The sequence below is a fragment of the Diplotaxodon limnothrissa genome, linkage group LG9 (genome assembly GCF_057381915.1).
Source record: "Diplotaxodon limnothrissa isolate DT_005_m linkage group LG9, D_limnothrissa_male_GT1.1, whole genome shotgun sequence".
Taxonomy (NCBI): Eukaryota; Metazoa; Chordata; class Actinopteri; order Cichliformes; family Cichlidae; genus Diplotaxodon; species Diplotaxodon limnothrissa.
The window spans coordinates 30,478,031-30,495,089 of NC_140604.1; the positions used below are offsets into that span (position 1 = coordinate 30,478,031).

General features: G+C 38.3%; 2 protein-coding genes across 4 annotated transcripts; one reads left to right on the forward strand and one right to left on the reverse strand.

The window, feature by feature from the left end:
* Positions 1-1,631: 1,631 nt before the first annotated feature.
* On the forward strand, positions 1,632-11,286 carry mak (male germ cell-associated kinase). Its single transcript, XM_085362490.1, has 15 exons — positions 1,632-1,735; positions 2,777-2,831; positions 3,669-3,790; positions 4,831-4,913; positions 5,672-5,804; positions 5,986-6,157; positions 6,702-6,869; positions 7,611-7,853; positions 8,036-8,238; positions 8,434-8,573; positions 8,780-8,926; positions 9,741-9,827; positions 10,522-10,641; positions 10,930-11,025; positions 11,123-11,286. The coding sequence occupies exons 1-15, from the start codon at positions 1,632-1,634 to the stop codon at positions 11,284-11,286; spliced, it is 2,037 nt and encodes a 678-aa protein (XP_085218616.1).
* On the reverse strand, positions 11,004-14,416 carry tmem14ca (transmembrane protein 14Ca). 3 transcript variants are annotated; one of them, XM_085362492.1, is made up of 5 exons: positions 14,363-14,406; positions 13,774-13,858; positions 13,543-13,644; positions 13,162-13,249; positions 11,004-12,115 (listed from the first exon to the last, which is right to left on the reverse strand). In XM_085362492.1, exons 2-5 carry the CDS (start codon positions 13,847-13,849, stop codon positions 12,058-12,060), a joined length of 324 nt encoding a protein of 107 aa, XP_085218618.1. In that variant the 5' UTR covers positions 13,850-13,858; positions 14,363-14,406; the 3' UTR covers positions 11,004-12,057. The 3 variants fall into 3 exon arrangements, with proteins under 3 accessions (XP_085218618.1, XP_085218619.1, XP_085218617.1); XM_085362493.1 differs by lacking the exon at positions 14,363-14,406 and adding an exon at positions 13,968-14,096; XM_085362491.1 differs by having other exon boundaries at positions 11,005-12,115; positions 14,360-14,416.
* Between the last annotated feature and the right edge of the window lie 2,643 nt (positions 14,417-17,059).

Consider the following 17,059-nt stretch of genomic DNA (forward strand, 5'->3'; position numbering starts at 1 on the left):
TTAATTCCCTTTAAATCCCTTCACAACAGATCGCCATATGCGACTGAACCCTCCCCTTGTTTTGTTGCTTATTTTTACTCAGTGACAAAATGTGACATTACAGTGTCACATTTTGAAGGTCTTAGTTGTATCATATATTAATATTTTTTGTAATGATTAATATGTTACACTGGTTGCATAATGACTCCTTGAGGAAAAGTCAAATGGCCAGAGCAATTGTTTTCCAGTGTAATTAATTAGGGAGTCCCTATCGCACTAGCTATATAAAACTCTGTGTGCTTATCTCACAGCTTATTTTAAACATTCAAGCCACATTCTACAGAAAACATGTGTGATTATGATCCAGCTGCGCAAACTTGCAACCTACAAAAGAAGATAGCTGTGCGTTATTTCCGAGAAGAACACGCAGTTTGTTAGTTTCATTAAAGTACGCTGCTTAGCACACCTATTAGACCACCACCTGCTAATTTCTAAAATGGTTTTTTATGTTTCTATAATGGTTAATCCACTATTACAGAAACATCATTAAAGCACACACACTTTAATTAAAATGATCATTTTAATTCTAAATTATAATGATTGTCATTATTCATTCATTTTCAATTTACTGTTTTACAGAAAAACAGGGTGAAATAGCAAAGCACATTATTATTTTTTGAGTAAGATGCCATTTACAATTACAGTTATTTACTTGCATTCATGAAGAGAAAAATTTGTTTTTAGCTTTTGTGTTATGTATGATTAATCTCTGACTTCTCAGAGAAGTCCAGTATGCAGCTAAAATATGTTATATGTTATTTGCCTAATAAATAACAATTTTATTTTTAGGTTTTGGACAGATTTCTAAAATATTTTTGTGTTTACTTTGTTTTCTTGATGAAATGACAGGTCGTCTAATAAATTTGTTAGGCACTGTATATTAGTTGTAATTGTAAGTTTTTTGGGAGGTCTATATGGCTGAATGTACATCAGGCCAGTGATTACGATGGCCTGTGGCGTCATTCAAATCCTCTTGCCAGGCAGGGTGCTTGGGCAAGGTAGTGGATACCGATAAGCATGATGGTGATGTAACATCCTATTTACATCCCTGTTGGCCTAATCTGACTAGGGTTGGCTTTGTCATCTCCCTTGGGTGGTCATGTTGAAGCCTCTAGTGTGACACACACCTAATCCTACCACTGAGGGAAAAACAAGAAGTGGTCTTAGCATGTCTTTGTTTTCGCATTGTTTAAAAATCCTGGCCGACAAGAGTTTTTTGGCATGCTATTGGATTTATGTGATCTTTTGTGTTTGCGGTTGTATTTATTGCTGACAATTTTTCATGTTTTTCTGTCTCTTGGCTGTTAGTTCAACTGCGTGACCGAGATCCCTACCTTTTTACATGGATCAGTTACTGCAAAATGAGCTTTATTAAACTCCCAGGATTGGCTGACAAAGACAAACATTGGCCAAACTACGATCTTTTCTTTTGGGAAAAAAGAAGTGAATTCTGGCTGATGAAACAAAGACTGAACAATACTTGAAGGAAGAAGGAGGATATTTGATTGATGAATCGGCTGTGTTTTTCTACAGCCCATCTCACACAATAATAAAGTTAGCTGATAAAGAGGCTGATGAAACTGTTTTGAGTAATGATGAATCGCTACACCACCCTGAAGCAGCTGGGTGATGGCACCTATGGCAGTGTGATGATGGGAAGAAGCAATGAGTCTGGAGAGCTTGTAGCCATCAAAAGGTGAGGATGTTGCTCATTCTTTAATTTTTTGGTTGTCTCTCCCTATTCAGCCTTTATAACATATTAATATTATGAGATTTATTGTTGTGGTGTCATGCAGCCCTATATTATGTACATATTTGATCAGCAATGAGTCTTAATAATGTCAAAATAAAATCACAATCTTGTTTGCACTATAGTAGATATATAACTAATGCTAACGTAGATCCCCTATTGCTACCAAAGAGCCTTTATACTCACAAAACATAGTGAAAAATCACATTTCTATCAAGTGTTTGTGTATCTGTTAAAGTTTTTACATGTAGATGTTGATTTTTTATTACATTTTTTTTCAAATTTGTGATGCAGAAAGAAATTGTTCCCTTTGAAATCAAAATATGACTGTTTTCATTTTACATCACAGCCTTTTTCTTTGTTGCTCTCTTTAATGTTTGTTGTGACACTACGAAACAGATGTGCTGTAAAGTTAGAAACCCCTGACCTGCCATCACCAGGACAAACAAACTACATTGCTTTGTTTCAGCAACATAGCAGCAGTGTTCAATAATAGATGCGAAACTGGGGACGTGCGTCCACTGGTTGATCATTTGGTTACCATGCAAGACAATACATGTGGTGACGGTGAAAGAGAGTGAAAGTAGAGGGGTGTGTCAGGTTGCTGACATTGTGGATAGATATCGGCTCATTCTGTAACTCTTATGTAATTCCAGAAGAAAGGACAAGTAATGTTGATCAGAGAACCCAAGCGTATAACAGGAGGTGTGTTGTTTTAAACACACATTGGATAACAGTGAAAAAGCAGAGTAGGTCATCAGAATCAGAATATGTTTTCATTTTAATTTAAGTACAGAAAAATCTTGATTAGAATATTTATCACATTACATTCATCACTTTTCCAAGTTACTGATGGAGATGCACAGAGGAGTCTTGTAAATGCTGTAATAAGTAATAATAATGTTTATTAATAGATATGGCCTGAAAAGATTACATATGTGATGATCTGATAATAAGATGTATACATTCCTTAATGGTCTTCCATAGAATGAAGAGGAAGTTTTATTCATGGGAGGAATGTATGAACCTAAGAGAAGTAAAGGTAAGCATGGTAATATTAATACACCTGTTTGAAGCACCTTATAACAGCATTACTCGCAGACCACTGTTGCATAGATTGACCAATAGATAGATATGTTCACGCAAATGTAAATTGTCAAAATGTATAAGAGTACAATGGAAAATTAAAAGGTGGCATTCCACTACTACATTGGTAATGCATTAAGAAAATCATTGATTGAATGCACTCACTGGCCACTTGAGGTATAGCGCCTTCAAAAAAGTGCTAGAAGCATTCCTCAGAGATTTTGGTCCATATTGACATGATAGTGTCACAGATCATGCAGTCTGGCTTTTCACATATGACCAATAATTCCCAGAGAACTGCCAAATATTTCCTCTTTCTGACCTTTCTCTGTAAACTCTGTAGATGGCTATATGGGAAACCCCCCGGAGATGAACACTTTCTGAAATACTCAGATCAATCCATCTGGCACCAACAACCATGCCACGTTCAAAGTCACTTAAATCACCTTTCTTCCCCATTCTGATGCTCAGTCTGAACTTCAGCATTGAGTTCCTGCTATGGGACTGGCTGATTAGGTATTTGTGTTAACTATAGGCTGAACAAGTTTACCTTATAAAGTGAGCTGTGTTGAGTATAAATCAACAGCTAATAGAAGCCAGGGCTTACACACTTAAATGAAGCCAAGGAAGAGCAATTCTTGTTATAACCATGCACCAGTGGAAGTTGCTACACTTCATCAATTAGTACATTAACTATTTTGATATCTGTATTAAAAGTGTTCTTGTTATATACGAAAATTTTCGCATTACATGAGACAGTTTTTCTTATCTTTCCAAACATGCGTCACCCCAGTCGCTGAAGAAGCTGAACCACGCGAACGTGGTGAAACTAAAAGAGGTTATTAGAGAGAATGACCATCTCTACTTTGTCTTTGAGTACATGAAGGAGAACTTGTACCAGCTTATGAAGGACAGGTAAGAAAAGAAAAATCATGTTTCACAATACAAATGTTTGAAGAATTTGTTTAACACAGTTGTGTAGTGTCATTGCCAATTGGCCCACACACTGATTAACACCAGATTGATCTGATAGGCTCTAATGGTTGTTATTTAAGTCTGTCAATATCATCCTCTAAAAGCTTTGTAAGTCCTCTATATCAGGCTCTCTCTTGCAAACAGCTGCCACCTTCTCTGGGAGATGCCCTGATGTTTTTGCTAGTGTGAAAACCTCCTACAGTGCAAACTTGAGGTTTTTTATTTGCAAAAGCAAATAAGTCAAAAAGACATTTAATGTTTTAAAGCTGCTCAGATTTGTGGTCAAATATATTTATTTTACCGATTACTGTATAATGTAAGAAAGAATGGTGTTAATGTTATGTTGCTTTCATTAACTGGCTCATGGGAGGTATATCGATTTTATGTTTACAGAAAAAAATTGTTCCCTGAGTCAGTGATAAGAAACATAAGCTTTCAGATTTTGCAAGGCCTGTCGTTTATTCACAAACATGGTAGGTGTACTGTGTTTTCTTCATGACCTGAAAGCGTACGAGAGTGTGGGTTCATACTGCAAGATTCACTGACCATTTCAACTGTCAAAGGCATGTCAATATTTAAGAATCTCGCAAGCAAACAAGGCCATCATACATTAAATTATTTCAATCAACGATCAAAAACTCTTGTAGTATGTGAACCCTCCATAAATGCCTTGCTTCAACACTTGTTTTACTTACTGGTCTGTATCACTGCTGTGTAAAGAATGGATGTATGGATGACTTATTCTATGCATGCACACTAAAAAGCACTCTAAACATTTGACTCTGATTTTTTTTAATCAGGCATGGTGTGATCAGCTAAACAAAAGAAAAAGACCCTGGTCATACAAACCTTTGCATGTTTTAATGTGCACATGTGCTTCCATATATCCAAAATGCAGACTTTTCCACTTTTCTTTCTCTTAACACTTTGATTTCTCTTCTCTTCCATCTTTCCTTCCTTTTCTATCTGTTTGCTGTTAGAGAGAATAAAATGTTCTCAGAGAATGAAATTAGAAACATCATGTTTCAAGTGCTGTCTGGGTTGGCTTTTGTACATAAACATGGTAAGAAGCTTTCCTTGGTCATCCTTTTACTCATTCAACAGTAGATTAACCTGTAGTTTGTCAGTTTGGGTGTATGTGATATTTAAAAAGTCTTGTGGCCCTTGGGTAGACCAAAAGTATTATATTGCACATGCATGTGTGTGTGCTATGTTCTCTATTGCTAAAAGGTATGTCCTTGTATTTTCTTAGTTGTTTTCTGTAGCAGCGCAGTCCAAAATGTATTTTATTATGACATCAAACTTTATAACTCCTTCAGCTACACTCGATTAATCAAGAGTCATTTGGTTTTGTTTTACTTAAATGGGTGTCAGTGTAAATCACATTTGGATTATATGCCATTGTTGCTACTGCATTTAAAATCTTCCATCATAGGAAAATATTTTGCATCAGCAGAGTACATTTTTAGTAACATGACATGGACTGCCTTTTTTTTCAACATCTGCACGAGTAATTTTAATATTTAATGTTACTCCAAATTACACTGTTATTGTGTGACAGCTGCCGTACTGAAGCACTGTAGCCCTGGTACTTGTATATTTAAAATGATGATGTTGAAATACATTGAGCTCTGAATACAAATGCCTGTTAATGTTACAGGTGAGGCAAACATTCACCCATTCACAAGTAGTTCTGTCTGAATTATGAATAACATTTTTATGTATTAGATTTAGAATACCAGGAAATAGTGCCAGTCTGTTGTCATGATTTGAGTGGAGTCTATTAATGTAGCTAAAAGTTTGATATAAACCTTTGTACAGGTTTCTTCCATCGAGACATGAAGCCAGAGAATTTGTTGTGCATGGGTCCAGAACTGGTCAAAATAGCAGATTTTGGACTGGCCAGAGAGATCCGCTCCAAACCTCCCTACACAGACTATGTATCAACGAGATGGTGAGAGGAATTTCCACACAGTGGTACACTTTTAAGATAGAAAAGAAAGCACTGGTTAGAGTGAGCTAAGCTAAAGTTAACATGATGGTTTTTATGCTTTTTTCATTGGACCATATGGCCATGTATTTTTACACTGACTTTTACAAGCTGTTTATCTAACTGCTCTTGACTGTCTGTCAAGGTACCGAGCTCCGGAGGTCCTGCTCAGGTCATCTACCTACAGCTCTCCCATTGACTTGTGGGCTGTGGGCTGCATCATGGCCGAATTGTACACACTCAGACCTCTTTTCCCTGGGAACAGTGAAGTAGACGAGATATTTAAGATCTGCCAAGTCCTGGGCACCGTCAAAAAGGTGAGACCAAGGTGAAAGGAGAGAGGTGAGAATGCTTGAGCTCAGTCGGTGAGCTTATTTCATGTGTTCAATCATTAATACTCTAAACTTATCAAGTGCTGAATTTAACTGAAACATTATTCCTAAAGATGAAATATCTATACTTAGTGTAGTTAAATCACATTAGAATAAATAATATGCAAGCCTACTTAGTTCTCTAAGGTCTAAAGAGTTTTAAGTGTGGTTCATGCTGAACAAATTGACACTTGATTAAAAAGGCTTTCCAACACCATCACTATTAACTCTGTTTGCAACCTGCTATAACCTGGCCAGGAGATTAGTCTGTGACATCAGCCACAATTCACAATACGGTTCAGTTTTATTTACGTGGTGTTGGCTCATAACAGCCGCCACCTCTAGGTATCTGACGAGGTAAAAACCTTGCCTCAGACTTTTGCTATTTTAAACTATTAACATTTAAAAAGACAAAATAAAAATGTCCAGAACAACCTTTACACAGCTGAATAATGATAATATGTAATCAACTGATTGTGTCCTCCATTAGACCGACTGGCCAGAAGGTCACCAGCTAGCAACTGCCATGAACTTTCGATTTCCTCAATGTGTGCCGACCCACCTGAAGACCCTTATTCCAAATGCCAGCAATGAGGCTATTACCCTGATGAAGGACCTGCTGCACTGGGACCCCAAAAAAAGGCCCACTGCTGCACAGGTAGGCATGTAAAGTCTTACTCCAGGCTTAATTTGTTCTCTTTAACAAAGACCCTTTTTAGCCTGTTGTTTAAAATTAATCTGTAACCTGTTCTCAAAGAAGCAGTTTCCATTGCAGTCAACACTCATCACTTCATGCAGATTATCTGTATTTTCACTGCAGGGATTTCACTGTTAATCCTAAACATTTTAAATAGTCTCTAAGCCATACTTCATTCTCAGTTCTGCTGCAAAACATTTTTCCTCTCTGCATATGTGCATACACATTATGAACATTATATGCCCATCATATTGTTGACTGTAATTTACACTCCAGAGAGAAAGTTAGGCCTAACACCGTTAGAGGGAGTGACAAAGCTTTTCCATTTCTACCTAAACAGCTCCCAGGTGGGTGGTTCTGTTCAGATGCACAGATGCACATCTAATTTTAGCTCATTCAGCTCTTGTCTGATTCAGATGGTGGAAAACTGTAATTGCTGAATAAAATACACCCTATGGTACACAGGGGTGTTTCAAAAATGCCCTGGGATTTAGGTTTGGTGTGCATGTTTTCTGTATTGTGCATGAAAACCATCCCTGCAAGTTTAAATGACTCAAGTTACACAATGATGTGCTTTATTTTGTTGTTTTTTTAAGTACAGACTGTGTATTATTCTTGTTTCTAGGGATATTCTTTCAGTGTAATTGAATATCCTCAGATTATTCAGAATAATAATCTGTGTTCCTTCCTCTCCTTTGCTAGGCCTTGCGCTATCCTTACTTCCAGGTGGGTCAGGTCTTGGGGCCACGCCCTCAGAGCCAGGAGGTCAAGAAAGTCCAGAACAGGCCGCTTGCTCAAAAACAGGCCTCTGAGTACAAAGTTGAACTGCAGCAGTCTTCCTCTGAGTCTAAAGCCTCCACAACCTCCTCCAGAAACCATCAACAGCCTCTGCAGCAGATCCCCTTACCCCAGGCTGAGAGTAAACCTGGAGGCCTCAGCCATGCAGTGAGTAGCTTTATTAAGTCAGATTAAATACTTGCAAAAAAAAGTTTTTAAAATAAAGTAGTCAGTTTGGAATAAGTGAGTACTCTGAAAGAGCAGAAGTTCTGGTGCAGATGCAGAGGTTGAAAGTAGAACTTAATTCAGCAAGACTCATTGCCCAAACGTGACATTACTATGTTGTGCAGAAGGCGCTGGGCAGTGAGAACAATGCTGGTGGCGTCGGGATGGGTGTGCTGAAGAGCGGTCGCCGTCGCTGGGGCCAGACAGTGGCCAAGACCTCAGACAGCTGGGAGGAATCTGATCGTTCAGAAACATCCGCCTCCAACTCCAAGAAACCCAGCCTGGTGAATACAGAGGAGGAGAAGAGCCCCAAGGACCAATGTCCACCGTAAGCTTAAGAAGAGTGGAAACTTTGCTTGGTGAAGCATTTGCTATGCTATGTGCTGCTATACTATGTGCTTCAGTTTATAAATTACAGTATATATGTAAATAAATATGCAATATTGAATACATTTCATATTTATCATACATTCCACAACATCCACATTTATATTCAGAACTTACTGTAATGCCTTGTTTTCAGACACCAGGAGCAGAAACCTCTATACTCCTTCAGTACCGTTACCAAGCTACCAAACAATGTAAAGACTGGCCAAATGGACTCTAATCTTCCAGGATCTGCGGCCCGCCAACACTATCTCAGCCAGTCTAGATACTTGCCTGGTAAGACTAATATGTAGTCTTATCTGTATTGTTTAAAATAGGTCATTGCTTCTCTGGTTACAAATAAATAAATAAAAGTTTTCATTTTTTTTATCGTGGTTTGAATTATTATTATAAAATCCAATTGCTTGCATTTTAATCAGTTTTGTGAAAATAGCACTTTCTGAGGGCTAAATTTTTAATCTTGTAATTTTGTTGGCTTTAAGGCTTGATCAGCAAGAATCAGACCTCCTCTGGAGAAAAGGAGCTGACTGGCATGACACTGCGGGACCTGTGGGAGAACTCCTCAAACACTGTAAATAAACCACTTGGTCCTATTGGGGGAGGATTATCTGTCACCAGAGCCAACGCAGGTAAAGACTGATGATGTCTAATGCAGCAGTGTTAAGAGGTTTGGCATAGTGCACAGTGGACGGGACTCAAGTTTCCAGATTTCAGTAACACATTGAAGCAGCCCGACAGCGTGTAAATTTTTTTGTAATGTACGAAGGCAGAAAAATACAAACACATACAAAAAATATAATATTCAAGCATTGGGTTTGACAACAGACAACAAACCTGCTCACTCAGTGGATTAAATAATGACTACACCATGACTTGCTCTGGAAACCTGGCGGCTGTCAAATTCACCTTGTGTTACATAATACGACGGTGTCCTCTTTCTTATACTAAGGTTCTAAGTGCTGCTGATGAAGCTAATATCACCTGGTCATTAGTTATGATAAAGAGTTAGTGAGCCTAGGCATGTGCGACTTTGGAGACCTAGGACACCATAAATCAATTGTCATGTAGGCAGGCACACAGTATGCGTCCCTCGTCTTCTCTCTCTACTGCTGTCTCTTCCTGTTACCTCGTCTCTACCTCTCCATTGCTTATTCATGAGATTAAGACTGTAGGTATAAGATCAAGTGTTCCCTAAATGGCCTGCAGCTGTAGACCCCTCCCCCATCCATTCTCCCAGCACTGTTTGTTTTAGTGCTGCTCGCCTGTTCTGCATGAAAATGTGTTATTTAGCATGAAAAGTTTTTTTTCTTTTTTTTTCTTTTGAAAAAGCAAAAATGCTTTCAGTTTCCCTTCTTCGCCTTTACTTTATTGTTTGTCTTTTCTCCTTTCTCTCTGATCCCATGCATCTCCTCCAACTCTACTTTTTTTGGGCCATGTGATTAGAAGATACTGCTGCAAAGTGTTTGGATAGCCCACCAGACAAAACTGTGGTCAAAGAAAGAATACTGCAGAAAATTGATCTCTCCAAAGGTATTTAAGTGAGACTGGGTTTTTTGTTGTTGTTTTGTTTTCATTTGATTTTTTTTTTTGCTGTATTTCGCAGCCTTATTAGTTATTTGGAGTGCAACCTTTCTGAAGGCGGTATATAGAATAGCTTGAGGATAAAATCAAATAAACCAACAACCAGGGTGGTGGCTGATGCTGTAGCAAGTTTCAGATATTCAAACAGCCACTTTGCATGTGAAAGAAACCGGCCTCTTAAAGCTCTGCGTGAAACTAGGGTGTAAACATGCAGGTTAACATGAGAACGAAGAACTCCAGTTGCTTAACAGAAGATAAATGATACTACAACCACAACATCTTAAGGGAACAATGAAGCTTTTGAGTAATTATGGAGATAAAAATCTCTGACTGGTGGTGGAGAGACTCGATGGTGTTCTTTGAAATGTTGAATGACAATCAATCGACCCTATTCCTCCGCTTGTGCCCCTCGTGGGTATGCGGTGGTTCCAGTATGTCACGGGTGTTCACACATAAAGTTAGTGGTCGTAAAGCCACCTGTGAGAAGATCTGTGTTTTCAAGATCAGTTTTTTGTGTTTTTTTTAAAAATGTTGCATTTTAGCAAATAAATACTGGTTTAATAAATGCTGGTTGGACATCTGGGGTGTGCAATAATAAGAAATTTCAGACCTTTGGTTGAATTCTGTATTTATTTTCTTAAAGGGAACTTTGTGAGCACCAAGTACAACCTCTCTGGTGGTTACATCTCTTCATTTCAAAAGAAAGAGGTTGGCTCAGTGGGACAGAGAATCCAGCTTGCCCCCTTGGCTGGCCAGCATGCAAGTAAATAACTCTTTTTTTTTCTATATAAACCCAACAAAATAACTTGTGAGACCTTTAGCCAGGTACTTTTAATCATTTATGTTGCTCTGAGAGAACAAAAAATCACTCTTTCCCACGTGTCTGAGAGGTTGCTCTGTTTCTCTAATCATAAACATTAATTCTGGTATTATAGTTGAACTATTCTGTTGTATGATCGTCCTGTACTCTTTTCTAATTTCCTCTGTTTAAACCTGCATCACATTTACTGGGAGTATGTTTCCTTTCTTTCTCCCTTTTCTTCACTTTTAGTAAATCTTTCTTCTTCTCCTGATAACATAAAAGACAACCCAAAATCTGCAAAACTCAAGCCCATATCCAACTCATCATTAAAAGAAACTGGTGAAGGTATTGCCATTTTCAAATAGTTGCTGTGTTTTTTTTTTTTTTTAAAGCATCACCTATAAAGACGCTGGTGATTAAGAGAGACATTTGTTTTCTCTAGAATATGAAGCCTGGAAGAGGAGGACAGACAGCTCTCAGATGAAGGGCAGCAGTTATTCATCAGCACTGGGAAAAAACTCCGGAAACCTCCTGACCAGAGCTCCTGCTGTGCAGCCCGTCCATGGGAGGGTCGACTGGACATCCAAATATGGCGGAAACCGGTAGTTTGGGGGAGCACATGCTACAAACTACTACCGCTTGTTAGTCTTTGGCGAGCAATTGAATCCTGAGCAGGCTGCTTAACTATGCTTAGGCTCAGATATCAAGGTCGACATCCCACGTTCTTTGTTATGTTTATACAAGTAGCACCGAACTGTATGTGCATTGAATCTCTGTGTTCTGGAGATGATGGTTGCCATGATGCTTAACCAGGACCGGTATTGTCCTCAAGACAATCCCACTGCATCCTTCAGATACAGTGGGAGCCAATTTCATTGTCATTGTTTGGATTTTTTCTTCTTTCTTTTTTTAAAGTAGGACTCCAGCACAGCAATTCAACTTTTATTTAACTTTAGATTTATTTTTCTCTAGTTTCATATTACAAAATGTCTTTAATGAATGGTTCCTGTAATGTTGTATCCTCTCTTCTTTTATTCAGCATGTAGTAGGTGACACAAAAAATCCAGAGTGTCATAAAAACACAGCAGACTCTGAAAACTGTAAGGGAACTGCAAACCTCTTTGTAATATATCAATGAGTAAGCTGAATTTTTTTTAAACTTTTTTTTTAACAAATAAACAAGTTCAAAGGTGCATTCACTGAAAAAAGACAACTATTTACTATATAAACAAGAGGGTACATTTATTGCATAAATCTACACTTTTTTTTTTAAACAAAAGGACATGATTCTGGGCATAAATGGCAAATGCTGAGAGGGTGCTTCTGAAAAGAGCCACAGGAGCTGATGGGAACTGATATTTCAACATATTAACTTCATCAGGACTGTACAGGTTTCTGGAGCAACGCCAAGCTAAGCTTCCCCACCATCAGAGCACTGAAACAAAAGGATTACATTAGACCTCATTCAAAGAGCCAAAGTATACAGTAAAAAAGAATACAGATTACTGGAAGGGGGGGAATAAAATCCTCTGTAAAATGTGGCTTTCTTGGCTACAATGTAATATATAAATAGAAGTGAGGACAAAATTATTAGTGCCTCGATGATATTAAACGTTTTTGTGATAATTTTTTTTGTAAATGGAGCAAGGGATTTATTAACATAGCATTTCTAAATATACTAGCCTTCTTTAGAAACCATAAATTATTTCTATTAGCACACAATAACAGAATTATTTCAGAAAAAAATAAAAGTTACCAGGTCAATATTAATGCTCCCCCTGACAACTGACATGTGCAATGACATGCTTTAACTCTGTAATGCTCAAAGACTGGAAAAATATCAAGTTAAAACTGAAGGTTGTCTTTTTATTTACACAGTATAAAAACTTCCAACGGTTTGAGCTGTCACTTGAGAGAGCATCGTACCAAAAACAAAAGAAATCAGTTTAAACTTGCAAAAAAAAAAAAAAGAAAAGAAAAAAAGTTGTTAATGCTCAAAAAGTAGGCGACGGATACACAAAGTTATCAAATGTCAAGAACTGGCATGAGAAATCTCATCAAGAAATTCAGAAAGAGCCACACAAGGCAGAACAAGCCTGGCAGAGGTAGGAAGCGAACGATTTCAAAGACTCTGGGAAGAAAACTAGCAAGCTGTATCTAAAGACCCCCAGAACAACTGCTGAGACACAAGTGAATGACTCAAACAAGTCTGAAATTATGGTCTTAAAGAGGACAATCGGTAGAACCCTGGTTTCGGACTAAGAAATATTTATAATAATCAAAATATTATAAATAATAATATAAAAATAGAAATAATAATCGTTTGGCCATGGTAGTTTTTGTTTTTTGTGAAATAATTTTGTTTCTGTGTGCAAAGTAAGTAAAATAATATCCCAAAATCAAACTAAGATATTTGGAATAATACTGTCCTCATCTGTGGTACTTGATAACAAGTAATGGCTGATTGGACTTGTACCAGACCTTGCTACAGCCATCAGACCAGCTGGCATGAACTTCCTCGATCCATAAAACCGCTTCCCCATGATACCAGTCAGTGCTCCTGATGCAGCTGGCAGACAGCAGGAGACGGAAAAGGTTAGTGAAGGCACTTGCAATGAAGACATTAGATATTCAGAAACCATTTACTTACATGCAGAACATACAGCTGCTGTGTGCAGTTTAGTATGTGGGTCCACATACTAAACATTTTGAGTGTATTTTTTTGGTCATAAGGCATAATAGAGTTATTCAATTAACATTCAAGACTGCGGCTTAAATGGCACAGCAGTGTTCAAACTTTACAGCTTTTTCTGACATGATGTTTTTCATAAGCTGAGGAAAGAAAAAAAAAAGTTTACTAACCTAGTGACACCCAAACATTTTTAGGATCATTTGAGACCTGGTAAGCTCCAAAACCTGCAAAGCCCCCAAACAGCAGCCCAGCAGCTAGGGAGGGAACACTGCCTGACAGAACAAACATACAGGAGGTCAGAACCTAGGAAAATATAAACCAACGAGACAACAGCACCAATAGTAACACTTGCTGTTACAGAAATGTGATTATTTAACTTAAGTATTTTAGGTAACACATACCTGCTTTCACGTAACCAATGACTCCTCCAGATGCTACAAGCGTGGCGTATCCATATCCTACCCAATCCACAGTCATGTTGGACACCTGTCAGGACCACAGCGTGAAGTTATGAGAGTCAACAAACACATTATTGGCGTTGCACATCGATTATTCAATTAAAACCTCCTCCTGGTGTGAATCTAATTTGACCTACTGGTGTAAAAATACTTAAGGAGCTGTCCGAGTCCTGCAACACAGAGCTGTCACTGAGCATTAACGGAACCAACAGAAAAAGTGAAAACATTGTAGGAATGTTCCCGCTGTCACACACCGCAGCCGTAGTTTGTCAGCTTTTGATCAGAAGTCGTTAAAGAAAAAAGGGGCGTGTGTGTGTCTGGCTTAGTAGATAAGCCAGACTGCTTTACTGAGCCTTAGCACAAACTAGCATCACTGCTGCACCACACACTCAGAAGTTACACAATATCGCCGAAACCACTGTTAACAGTCACCCCGTAAACTTTGAAAGTAGATTAAATCTTAAGCAGCACTCTAAAACACTGACACTGTCGACTGTGGAAGCGGAATTAAAATAACAATCCGACTTACAACCTTAGTCGTTCAGTTTGTCCTCTGTCTGCCACTGACATAAACAGTGTGGTACCTACCAACTGCAGCTTGTTCTCCACCGAGCACAATTTATTGCTGCACTGTACGTTATGCGCTCGCGGATGCCGCATACGTAGGCTTACAGTTCTGAGCAGATCTCTTTATGTTGTGAAACACATACGGCTGCGCATAATAATAATAATAATAATAATAATAATAATAATAATAATTATTATTATTATTCTGTTTTTTTTTTATCGTTTATCGTTGCAAACAAACACGACCGATGACACTTAAAAGCTATTTAACTATTTTCTCTGCGGAATCACTACTGACGATTTATTGTCCTGTACTCTCCATAATAAACCGAGTCCTGCTTACTTAACGTCGTCGTATCATGTCAACCACTGAATGCGCTCAATTGAGTAACCCCAACGCCACTCGGAGCTATTTTATGATAATTGACGGCCACTAGATGGCGCCACAGGATTATATTAGGTTGTGTTTCAAGTTCAAACTACACCCCTCACAACAAGAGCTTTTTTTTCAAATAGGCATGTACTTTGATTTGCATGCATCCGGAAAAAAAATGGTGTCTTCTGTTGGGTGACTAAAATGATCAAGTTTAAGCTTGACAGACTGATTAAGGTTAATCGGAATCAGAATCAGAAACTTTATTGTCATTGTCACAGGTACAACGAAATTAAAAGAAGAAACACAGGTGAACACAGGCACTCAGCGTATTGCTTGTTAGAAATGCATTTGTAATATTTGCAAACGTTTGTATTCCTCACAATTCGTGCAATTTCATGTAGCCTTTCCTTTAAAGCACCTGTGTTTCTGACTGGCATCGGCTCTGCAGATTTACTTCCTGGAATGCTCCCTGCTCACACATTCTCATTTGGTTTCAATTACCTGCATATTGACTTCAATCCACCAGCCGCGCTTCCTCGCTCTTATCCAAAAGCAAGGTGGCGCTATAACACAAGTTATCTTGTTTAGAGAGCAGCCTTTCTAACGTCGGGCCCGAAACCGTCTCAATTGAAAAATATAAATAGATAAATAAATCACGAATTTTTATGAATATAACCAAGCTTGGAGATCTTCGCCAGTAGGACACATCCAGCAGGAGCTAGAGCGTGGCTGTGGGAAAAGAATATTTGTTGCAAACTCAGCATTTCTACGAAATTATTTACCAACTTCATAACTTCATAACGTTTGGGGGATAGGAAAAAGTGCTCCTGTCTTTGATCAGCCTTTTTTAAAGAAGAAGAAGACGGAGAAGAAGAAGAAGGAGGAAGTCTTTCTGCCATTTCTAGCAATGAGAGAAGGACGCGTAAAATACGCACCAAGATCTGTCTGTGTATTTAGGTACACTTGATAATAACAATAATGATTATAGCAATACTACTACCACCACTACTACTACTACAACTAATAATAATAGTAATAACAATAATGATAATAATAAAATGTACAAGATGCCTGAGGCGCAGTCGTGGCTATCGCCTTTTAAACACAGCTGGCGGTTGGGGAACATTGCCGGAGGCCCGGTGCTGTGTGCTGCTGGTTGAAACTAAGCCCTAGACCGGCTAGATATTCAAAAGGGACCCCGCTGCAGAACAAGAGTAACCTACTCTCAGACAGCTCTGCTTTAAAACTTCACTCCTCCCTTGCGCAGAGCCCCAAACAATATTTCTGATTCCCCCTCCCCACCTTCCTCTCCTTTGTCCAGGCCTGGTAAGGTCTATATAGCTGCAGGTATTGTGTGTGCAGTTAAAATGTGTTCGCCTTTGAAGTCAAACATGAAGGCTCGTTTAAAATATTAACGCCACAAAAATCTATAGTCTCCGTGTGGAATTTTGCAATTTAGAAAAATACAAAAAACAAAAAACAAAAATGGGGTTAAAGCAAAATTAATTGTATTTTTCTTCCCCCGTTAAAAGTTTGTCCACCAGCACCAGTGTTACACTTAACGCTTATAACACGCTGTCTTTATGTGTGTGATATGATATAGTGAAAGGTAGATCAATGACGCTATCTGCCAGCGAAGTGCCCCCGCGACTACGTCCATAGCAGCCAGTTTGCCTACGTGTGTGTGTATGTGTGTGTGATGCGTATTACTTCAAAGAGGAAAAAGGGGTTTTGGACAAAAGATTTGGCCATTGTCACCCACGTCAGCGCACGTGTTGCTCTGCTTTCTGTGTGCGTGTGTGCGCGTTTCTCATGTGTGCGTGTGTACCACGGGGAGGGGGAGGGGGGGGTTGCTCATTCGCTCTTGGCCCGAGGGGTCTACATAAGTATGTATTAGAAATAAACAGTGGATAAATAAATAATGACTCTCACAATAGTATGGTAGCTTTCTGTGTAATGATGTTGGCAGTTAACCTTCAAGTTTTTTAACTTGACACAGTTTCATTTGCACTGACAATTCATGTTTTCTACCAAGCAAGACAAATCAGAGAAGAAAAGGAACGAAAAGGTTAACAGATATGTCCTTTTTAGTTTTATGCCAGGTGAAGACAAATATAACCTTTATAATTATATATATATATATATATATATATATATATATATATATATATATATATATATATATATATATTTACATTCGCTTTGTCCCAAGCAGTTTCCCATATTTTCTCATATGGAACCTTTATTACTATTATTATTTTAAAAAGCACATCTTAGTTAATCACA